General features: G+C 40.8%; 1 protein-coding gene across 1 annotated transcript in view; it reads right to left on the bottom strand.

The window, feature by feature from the left end:
* Window positions 1-27: 27 nt before the first annotated feature.
* The window catches only part of CCNYL1 (cyclin Y like 1), a 33,874-nt gene continuing 22,698 nt past the window's right edge, over window positions 28-11,203 (bottom strand). Inside the window, exons 7-10 of the mRNA XM_042874807.1 lie at window positions 10,443-10,562; window positions 8,338-8,504; window positions 4,571-4,733; window positions 28-1,783 (exon numbers count right to left, since the gene is read on the bottom strand). Coding sequence (XP_042730741.1) covers window positions 1,667-1,783; window positions 4,571-4,733; window positions 8,338-8,504; window positions 10,443-10,562 — 567 coding nt within the window. The 3' untranslated portion in view covers window positions 28-1,666. The remainder of the gene's footprint in view (window positions 1,784-4,570; window positions 4,734-8,337; window positions 8,505-10,442; window positions 10,563-11,203) is intronic.

Raw genomic sequence — 11,203 nt, 5'->3', positions numbered from 1 at the left:
GTACAGAATACACAATTTACCTTTAACTTTAATTAAAATAGAGTTTATTAGCTTTTCTTTTAATACAAACATGAGAAAGGAAAACCACCTGAAGATGTAGCATTATTTCCAAAATTCAGTTGTGATCAATACCTGAAGTGCCAAGTTCCATGGATCTGAGAGCCAGGGGCAGGCATATTTGCATACCACAAAAGACAAAATGCATCATTTTAACAGCTGAGTGTAGCCGGACTGATTGTTACACTCAGACCCCCACTCCCTACCCTCCACTCTCAAAAGCATGTGGACTCACCGTTTAGTGTGAGTTTCTGGACCTTGGCTAGATGAAGTGCACAGAAACTGTGCCATTTGGAGGGAGATCTGCTCCTAGACAAACAGCCTAGAATCTATTTGGATCCAAGAAGGGAAGATATTACAAAGGCATGTAACAGGAAGAGTCTAGTAATACTTATCCTGCTCAGAGTTCAGTTTCAGAGCCTGAAAGTAAGGTCCATTCCAAAGTCTCAGAAGGAACAAAAACCCAAGCCTTAAAAGCAGTTGCACAAAATAAAATTCACTTTGGAGGAAAAAGGAAAAAAAAGTTTTACAGAAATATTTTTGATAATTTTCAATTAATTTTTTTTTTCAGTCTACCTGGTTAGGTAGTCCAAGATTCTCAAACTCTATCTTATCATGATTGTAAATCCCTCCCAAGAAACAAAGCCTCAGTGGGAGCCAAATGGATGCACAATATCAGCTTTAGGAACTCCACTGTATATAGCACAAGAGATCTGCAGTAGAACTCGAGAAGCGGTGCTGCACACATGCCGTTCACCACTGGATTGCTACGCTGTTTGGGATGGTGATGATATTTCCAGACCAACTTTCTCATTCAATGCCTCAAAAAAATATACAGCTTGCGTCTCTTCCAGAGCAATAACAAGTATTAGAAAATGAGAGAAGCACCATAGTTCACAAGAAATGCAGCATGGACCCTATATATTTTAACAATACAGAAAACCATCTCTCTGCCACCACTCAAAACATACTAAGTCCTTTGACAGTCTGCTGGAGTGAAGTTGTTGGTGCAGAGTTGGGATTCCTTCCTGCTGTGCAGCTTCTTGGTTATGAACAGATCACCAATAATAGCAGCTTTTAGTAGCCAAACCAGGGAAAAACCATCAACACAAGTCAAGGCTGTTTGTTGTTTTCAGCTCCAGAATTGTTTGATACTTTAAAGAGTCCCACGTCCTGTTTTGTTTTTAACACCGCATTGACCTGAAGTACAAATGCGGCGGGACTCTGTAGGACAGGGGAGAGGAGGGAAGAACGTTGTAACTATAGTCATGTGGTTAGTGTTTAAATTCTAAAATTTAAAACTACTTGTTATTAAAAACCTCAAGAGTTCACAGCTATAGGCCTACATAGTAAGCAAACATCTGTGGGAAAAAGATGGAGAGAAGTTTGTTTTTGCATCTCTGGATAAATTAAAGAGGAGAGAGTGGATTTGACAAAGATCTTGTCTTGCACCAAGTATGCTCCTCAAGCTCTGGGCTCCCTTGGCTAATTTTACCCCTCCTCTCCTTTTGCTGGAAGACACCATCACCGCTGGCTTGTGTGCATGGAGTGGTGGTATTCCTCCAATTCATGTGGACGCTGGTTCATGGTGCTGCACCTTTCTCTCTCCTCAGGAGAGGATGGCATTAGAACGGCGGATACCAACTAAATTATCAGCACTGAAAGATCGTCTCATAGCAGCTTTTGACAAGTCTTTGTATTTATCTTCACACAGCCGGGAGATAGCCTGGGTATCACGTTCAGAAACAAAAGTACACATTAGAAAAGCTGGAACATTTCAAGGAAGTTTTTACAAAGCATCATACGAACAGCACAGGCACTCTGCAGCTGTGGCACTATTGGGTTTTTTACGTACAAAGTCAGAAAAGAACTATCCTTTGGCAGAAAAGTATTAAGGGGGTCTCTCCTCATGCTATCACGAACCTTATCCATTAGGAATCAAGACACTGAAAAGGTGAGTCTCATTACTTAATGGAAAACTTGGATCCATTTCAGACTTACGAGTTCATGTAAGTTATGTTCCAAATTGTACCTAGTAGTTAGGTCTGGTGTTTGGGCTTCTAACAGCACTAAAATGCACACAGGCATTTATGAGAGAAAACGCTCAAGCCAAAATGGTTTCTGCACTCCCACAAGAACCCTGCCCTTGGTCACTTGGTACAAGTGAGCGCAGAAAACAGAGGTGTACGAGAGGGCTCTATTTTCCCTTTACCATCTCTACACCTTCTCCTCCAGGCTGCTTTTTCCACCAAAGACCACTCATGTAGTCAGGTCAAGAAGGGAGGGCAGCTCTCTTCTCAATGGCACAGCAATAGCTGGGGCATTAATACAGCTATTACATATCCACACATGTGGACAACTTCGTATTTAACCGTTTTTTCAGCCACTTACTGGCTTACCTCTGCTCTGCTTATTTAGCTAGTCAAGCTGCCTTTATTCTGGTGCAGCCTTTTTAGTGCCAGCCTAATTATTTCCCATATAACACACGATTGTGCAGAAAACGGCGCGTGTCCTCTCCTGCAGAGCCCATTTCTGACTGAAGCTTTCAGACACAATCAATGCAAATAAATAAGGATACCAGTAATAAAAGGCTGAACTGAATTTCAGTCCTGAACATTTACTGTCATTAATAATTTACCACCTACCAGGAGACAAACTTTCAGAGTGCTACAATCAGCTACAAGTCTACACCTTCCCTTTAAGGCAGCACCCATTCAGCACAACCCAGTGTTCTGGAAGTTCAAGAGGTGAAAAAGCACTCTGAGCATGAATAAACCCCTAAGTGTATTTTAAAATAATTATTTACATTTATTTCTGCCGACCTTCTGGAGGCATGCATTTGGCTCAAGAGTGGCATTCTTTAAGACACTGGCTGTATGAGCTCCCGGTGCAAGACCAGACAGACTCTCCATCCTGTTTTAATGCTAGCACATCAATCATAAGGCAACCTGTGTTGACATATTTAGCCCCAGTCACCCATATGTTATAAATCAGTTTTCAGCCCCTGGAATACTAATTCGCTGCTTCACAGAGGTGCCTATCTGCTCCTCAAATACTTCTAACAGAAGGGTAGAATTAAAAAGTTTAGCAAACGGTTTAAATATTTATCACGTTTTAGAATTAAAAACCAAAGTGTCCTATGTATGCACATCAGTGAGTGTGTTACAGCAAATCGCATGCTGTAGGGAAAATTACTCTGCTTTTAAACACCAAGCCCCCAAATGTTAGCAAAGAAACAGGCTTACAACCTGTAAATCATCCACTTATGCCACAGGCTCTGAGCAGTTCAGTAAACAATTTCCAGTGGAATATGAACTGCCCTACAACCACATTTACAATTAGTGACAGTGTTAGCTTAAAGTGTGAGTAACAAGGGTGAAACAAAGCAGAAGAGCTGCGTTGCTTCACTTTAAATAGAGGAATTTGTAGGCATATCATACCTATCATTCCAAAGGACAAGGGGGGGATAAGGCTTATTACCAAAGTTCAACCACCTCTGGGTGGAAATAGAAAAACTGGCGCTTGGCAGAATTACTGGAGGTGGGCAACAGAACAATATAAGCCAATAATCCTGCAGAACGCCCCTGTCTGAATGGGGCATCAGTGTACATGGGGCCCGTGTTTAATGTCTTTGTTGAAAGGTCAACAAAAACACGTATGCACGGCTGTCAACTGACAGTTGAAAGGCTGCATGAGTCAAGAGGAAAGTTTTGCCTAGGAACCCAGGTAATTTAGGTATTTTCAAAATGTCTTATGTGTCTCCACCAACTAGCAAGAAAGTTCAATGCTGCTTAAGTTCTTTAACACGAAGCCTCCACGTGAAAGAACGCCGTGGGGACTTGCACCAAAGCAGCCTTCTCCATTTAGCAAAAAGGGCCAGTCATCTGTATTTACACTCCTCTGGGCATGCTGAAGCATTCCTAAGAAGCAACTATTCTAAAAGTTTGTCTCAAAATAACATTTCTTTGGAAAGGTGAGTTCTGAAGATTGTGAAAAGTAACATTAATTCTGCAGCTGTCCCCCTAACAAATGGTTTATTAAACAGTGAGAGCAGCAAGAGCACTCCCTCTAGATTTAAAAGCAGCTGTGCAGTGGGATGCAGTGGGAAACCTTCAGCTGGTAGTATTTAGAAAGGTCCAAGTGTGACTGTCTCTCAGTGCTTGGAATACAGACTGTGAGCAAGGAAAGACAGACAATCCATTACATATGACACTATTCTTTCAATCTTCAGTAGCCTAGCTGAACTATAGTTCCTCATATAACACCCACTTTATGCAGTGATCTGCTAGACTTCCACTCCTTCCTCAGAGAACTAACTGAGCCTAGGCGTGGTTTTAGAAGTGCTAGCTGCAGCCAGAAAGGGGTTCAATCAGCCTGTAATACACTAATCTAAAAGCTTTTTGGTTTTTCTAACTGTCACTTAATATGATTAGCAACAGACGCTCCTAGTACACACACACACACACACACACACATGCAACAGTCCCCTGCTCAGGCAACCTCAGACCATTACCTCCAGTTTCTGTGCTCTCTCTTTGCTAAGAGGCTCCAGCAGAAAGCTCAGGTTATTGTCATCTGCTAGGGAGCGAAGATCGAAGTAGTATTTGGCGTAAACACTGGCAGGAACATTGATATTAAACTGCAGTAGCTCCAAGAAGTGTCTTTCCATCTCGTTCCTAGGAGGGACAGAGAACAAAAGAAAAAAAATACTGCTTTAGCTGGGAAAAAAAAAAAACCAACAACAAAAAAACCAACAGAACAACTGGAGACCTCTAGGCTATTTATAAAACCAGCAACTTTGAACTAGTCATCGAGGGGCCTGTATTATTCATTTCAAGAGATGGTTCATTCACTGGTGCTCGAAACAAGGTGCAGCTTTTGGGTCCTGGCACTTTCAGCTGGGAGAGAAAGGTAGTGCCCTGTCGTGCACTCGCAGGGCTGACCAGGAGGCTCATTCTTCAGAGTTCCATTAGTGCAGCTGTACAATTCATGCGCCATTCTCACTCTCTCGTACAGCCCCACGCTATAGTGATCAGATGAAAGGAATGATGTATGCTGTTTATTAGCTCTGAAGAACTTACAGACATTTTCACCAGGCTGATAACAGGAAGGGGGTTTATTGAAGTAGAGTTGGACTAACAAAAGCAGTAGGCAGATCACCACGGCAACAAATGGATCTATGAAGAGCTGCTGCTATTATCTCACAGAAAAAAGCCTCTTGAAGCAACATGGATTCATCTCCAATAAATAAATAAATAAGCAGCATTAGGTGGCAGAAGGAATTTTCTCCTCAATAGCATTAGGCAGGATAACAAAGTACTGTGTTAAAGGGTGCCATTCGGTTTTTACTCACTCGTCTGTTTTCACAGGGCAAAATATTTGGAGTAAAGTGAGGAAAACGCTGTGCTGCAAAAAAAGGCCATTTCAGCTACTGTACTGTGGTCAGCTAAAAAAAGTTTTTCCTGATGTAAATAAAATCAACCTGGAAGAAATGAGTGGTACCCAAACCACTGGGAACAGACCTTCACCTACAGAATCTGACGACTCTGTAAGTTGGTCAACTGCAAATACACGAGGGAGTAAGGGACACTGATTCAGTGGGAGCTTTTAAAATGGATGTTTTACCTGTCAGAAGAGGGAAGTAAATCAAAGAACCATCCAGGTTGTGTCCTGTACTGGATGATGGGTGTCAATATCAATAGCAGCTTTGTGCTTGTTTCTAGTATAGTGGACTTGAGTACCATTGAACCTAGTGCCAAAATTAATTTCCTGTTCATATGGTCATAAGCCTATAGAAATGTAAATCAGATAATGTTTTGATGATCAGCTGATCAGAGCTTGATTTATCTGTGAATAAATGCTCTTCACTGCACCTTTTGTACTCACTACACTAGTTTAATTGTATAAAAATACAATTCTTCATTGGATTAACAAGTCTATTTATAGTGGTTTAAAACCTGGGAAAGCATAATTCCCATGTGTTTCCTGTGCTTTATTTACAAATATATGTGTCTGAAAGAATGAACAGCGTGTGTCCCCTTAACAAGCAATCATAGCAAGATTAGCAGCTGCACAGTTAATTTTTCAGTGATTATGGATTCATTCTCATCAAAGCAAGCAAGTTTTGACAAAGGATGACTTCCAAATATCAGTTTAATTTCCTTCTTTTTCTTCCCATAGGAATATGCAAATAAAACCAAGCCAAAAACCCTTTTCAGTAAAAAACAACAACAACAACAACAAAAACAAACAACAAAAAAACCCAAAAACCCACTGCAAAACTACAACTACGAAAGCTGGCAATTAAGCACAGTGCCAACCATTAATTGAAGGTAGTATTATAAGCTTAAAACTCAGTTTTGCTGAGTATTTATTCTAAGCAGTTTTCCAGGGTTCTGTCTGTGGTAAAATTACCCAATCTGAGATGCGTGATCTCTGCCCTGCTGCAGCAGTGCAGGCCTGGCTGGGCACCCCGGACACTGTCAGAAGGGGTTGTGCAGTTTCTGGACAAACCTAAACTCAAAGGTCGAAACCACTTCAAATTAGATGGGATCACAGAAAAAAAAAATCCAAACTGAGGAGAAGCTTCAAGTCTTTTTTTTCCCTACCACCACCACTGCTTTGAAAACGTAAGTACCAACAATTTCAGGAGACCCAGCACCAGCAATAGACAATAAGCATCCTGCTTATTACAGATATTTCAGTGCTATCAGTTTGATTTATTCCAAGGAGGACTAGAAGAAGACACATCAAAAAGAGCAAGATGTATACCCTGGCACTCCCAGCATCGCTGACCTCACTTCAGCCATCTCAGAGCTATTTGCAACAACGCTTCAAGTGTGTTCCTCAGAGAGATAAGCACTTGAGCCAGGTTGAGTGAAGATGCACATTGTATAAAATCACTAATTATGCTTTCCTGAAAGCATGGCTGCATAGCCCTGGTTTTGGAGACAAAGAACTCCCAGACAAGGGGTACCTATAAAACAAGATGCTATGTTTCCTGTTGCTGTTTGCAAAGCAAAATAATTTGAAAAACCAAGAACTCTTTTGGAAACTAAAAATGGGAGAGTTTTCTGTAAGGAAGAGCACATTCCTCTTACTAAGGAGTCCTAGATAAATGCTGTATTTTAAACGTTAGCTCTAAGCTGAATCTAGAGAAGAAAACTTTGGGCAAGGGCAGAATATCTGACATAGGGAGCCTACCAGTGCTATGTGCAAATTGCTACTGCCTGTTTGCTCCTGTACTAGAACTGACTTGTACAATGTAGGCCTGGACACACAGTCAATCACAGTGTGATAAAACTCAGAAACACACAGGGTATTTAATGAAGTTTAATAAAGCCAGAATGAATGATACCAAGCTAACCTAGTATTTCTACCACCGTCATAAAAGAAATGCAGAAGGAAGCAGAGAGAGGGAGAGAGCTTCACAAAAAGGAATTTAACTGAAAATATTATGGGCCTAATCTGCTTCCCACAAACATGCTTCTAGCCATAGCACTTGGCACAGAGCCACCATGATGTACACCCTCTGAACATCCTCTGAAACTGCAGAAACTATAGGACTTAAAGCTGACTTCATAAAGAAAAAAGAGTGGATTCCAAAGTTATCAAAAACTGGAACCTGTGTCTGAGACAAGAATATGTACAAGAAACAGCTCTACTTGAACAAGCAGTACTAAGATTGAGCATTTTGTTCCCAGCATTGTAGGCAAGTCTAAGAACACACTTGACAAAGAGGACCTGTCACAGTAGTTGGATGCAAGACACACAGCCACAGATACTAACAGAAATGACACTTGTCTTCCAAGAGCATCAGCTAAGAATTCAGACCTTGAAATATTTATGCATTGGCTGGATGTAGGGGCAGACACTTAAGTCACAAGTTTCAGCTTACCTTGCAATTTTTCTAATTCTAAGCAAAAACGCATGAAATGATAATTTTTATTTTCCAAAAAGATTTTTGGTAAGACTTAAAAACTGGGCTCTTAAAGAGTTCTGCCAATGCAAAGCTGCAAGTCCCATGGCTCATCGCTGGGGGAACGATGTTAACAAAAGCTAACTTTGAAGTTGCTCACCTCAGTAGTTAGAAACGATAATAAGGATTTATCTCAAAGACAGCTGAAGCATAGTTCCCTAGGTTAAAAAGAGGCAATGAAGCCTGGCACCAGAGATGCACTGTGTGTATCCTGTAGCACCAGAGAGAGGCATTCAACATAGCACTATCAGGACAACTGCTGTTTAGAAAACATCGTGGATATGTAAAAACTTGCAACTTACATGTCCTCAACAGTAATGTCCTTCAATATTTGGCAGTAATCCACATTCCAAACAGCCTGATCATCCCAGACTTTAGAAGCCAGCAGAATAGCTCCTAAGACTATCCTCTTCCAGTTACTAGGGCAGATGTCAATCTCTGCATAGGTTAAAAGCCTTTCCAAGTAAACCTGTTAAAAAAAAAAGCAAAACAGTTTTACATGTGGAATCAAGAGTTGAAGCTGATTTCTGAACAAACACTCCAGTCAAATATAACCATGTTATCCCATTATCATTAACTGTCTAAAAGAAATTATTGGTGATAACTACATAGGTTGTTTTGAAAATAATGCCTCCTATTTATTTCCAAGGAAACTACAAAAGATACAAAGGGCACAACAACACTGTTTGATAGAGCAAATTCTCAGCTACAAGATACTATTTTTCAATACAGTCAGCACCATGAGCTATGTGCCTTCTCCAGCAATTAACAGGAGGCTGTGTGCTGTGCTTGTGAAAATCTGCACCAGCAGATGTGACCCAGTGTTGCTACTGCTGAAACGCACCACCCACTGCCTCACTGTGCTCACATCCACTGTTTGGTCTCCATAAATGCTCAGTGAGCACTGAGGATCGCCAGTGGGTGGTGGTTTTTCCGCATGGAGCAATTCAGTAACACATCTTTGCTCTATTCACACTTCCCTGTCAGATGCCATTTGGTCAGACTGCCCCTCTGTGGCTGTATGTCACACACAGCATGCAGTGGAATATTGGTGGGAAGCTTCAGCCTCTAATGCCATACCTCTAAGATTTGCCTCTGATGTCATGGGCCAACAGAATAAAACAGCAGGCACTGCTTTTGGAGCAGTCATTGTATTTACACTTCAGAATCACAACTTTCAAGAGCAACAGGTTCCTAGTTTTGTTGTTCTGTTACCTAAACCAGGTCAAAGGTCCCAGTGAAACCTCAGATAACCTGGTGGGTACAGGAAGCTGTTGTGCCCATAGGCATATGGGCAGCATCAACCCCTACTTACCAGGGTTTCCCTATGCTTTCTTCCCATCTTTTGCTTACAGTCTTGGAGAGGATTGAAAGCGTTCCCGTAATAACAGAGCCATCTAGTGGTAAAGACCACTTTAAAAAACAACTCCATTTTTAAAATACTTTAGATGTCAAGATTGCCTGGGACCATCATCCCATTCTGTCAAGTTGCTCGCATGTCATTGGAAAAGCAGAAGGTGAGCCTGCTTAATTGCCACACTGTCTTTTGGTGATAGTTCTTTTCTGTTCTTTTCAGACTGTTCTGCAGACAAGCCACAATGAAGACTTAAGTCTAGTATGCAACAAAGCACAGTTTAAGAGACCTTCTAATGCAGTGATTGTATCGGCTGTGTTTTTTCCCTTTCCCTTCAGGTATTTATATGTATGTGTGTGTGTGTATACGTGCAGGCATATAAACACATGTGTCTGCATAAAGATCAGTACTTTTTAAACCCATCTTGCTTTTGGAAAGCAAACAACACACTCTGGTGAGATGATTTTCTCTTACTGCTATTCTCAATTTTCACGCACCTCCAGTCACATGGGGAAAATGGTCCAAAAAGGAAAAAAAAAAAAAGAAAAAGGGAGCAGACAGAAAGGTGTCTGTGACTGAAGGACATAATAGTAAGAAAAGTTAATCTCCTGGAATTCCTGCGCTATTGACTCTCAGCTCTTAGGGCATGCTATTTGCACCGTTCCAGTTAATACAAATTCTAACATGCACCCTGTACCACAGAAATAAAACATGACTTTGTGTGTGATCTTAATACACCCCACTGTTTATGGTATCTCATGTTCTGCCTCTCTCAAGCTTCTTCAGTGAGTTATATATATTATGAATTTAATAAATATCTGATTGGACAAGTAATTAAGTATTACACATTCAAATACAGGAAAGCTAAGATCCTTTTAAGTTATCCACTTCTGTAACTACTTGGAAATATTTTCTAATGAACTTGTCGTATGGCGTCTTCATTATTAGCATGGTTTCATAAGATAGTGTAATATCTCAGTCCAGCCCAGTTCATTCACTGAGGGGAAAGGCGTCTTCCAACAGCTTAAGACTCAGTCATCAAGCATCTCTTACCAGCGTCACTATTGCACATTCAGCTGTCAGCTGTGCAGCGCTGAAAAGCGTCCGAACAAAGCGGTAGATGTGCTTGTGATCAGGGTCATGCTTGTAGTAGTCATCCGGAACTTCTTCCCGCTGAAATAAAGTCCTCTGAATTACTGAAAGTTTGTCTTACTACTAACCGAGAAGAGCAGTCACACACAGTTACTTCTTCTGAACAAGCAGAAGCTTATGCAACATTTCCCATCTAAGTGGCAAAACAAAATCATACACTGAAAGAAACAAATAGCATTGCTATGTTATGAATGTTAGAAATGAACCTAAAAACACAATAGCTTTGGCTGATATGTTTGTTGTCAACACTATTTGGATATGTAAGGCTAATGGGAAAGAGCATGAAAAGTCTTCACAGGACATTTTCTTGAGATATTCCAGGAAGATAACAAAGGTAACGAACAGCTAGATTCAATTCTGATGTGATGCTAAGCTGCTTCTAACTACAGCAAAGAATACAAGCTTAGAAATACATTAGTCTGTAAAAGCAATGCTAAAATGACTGTTAAGCAATATCAAGGCCCCAGAAAGAAAGATTGTGCTCCCTCCAGAAATCTAATAGTGATCTTAGACCTAAAAACCTGTCAGAAAAAGAGACGAGAACAAGATACTGAAATTGAATCATAGAATTGTTCAGGTTGGAGAAGACCTTAAAGATCATCAAGTCCAACCAGAACCTAACCATACTACCCTAACTCTTAACAACCTTCCACTAAATCATG

This window comes from Lagopus leucura, unplaced genomic scaffold (assembly GCF_019238085.1).
Source record: "Lagopus leucura isolate 7727_CA_CO unplaced genomic scaffold, USGS_WTPT01 Super-Scaffold_100012, whole genome shotgun sequence".
NCBI lineage: Eukaryota > Metazoa > Chordata > Aves > Galliformes > Phasianidae > Lagopus > Lagopus leucura.
The sequence above is the reverse complement of the archived record's forward strand: the minus strand, read 5'-3'. Positions and strand labels throughout refer to the sequence as shown.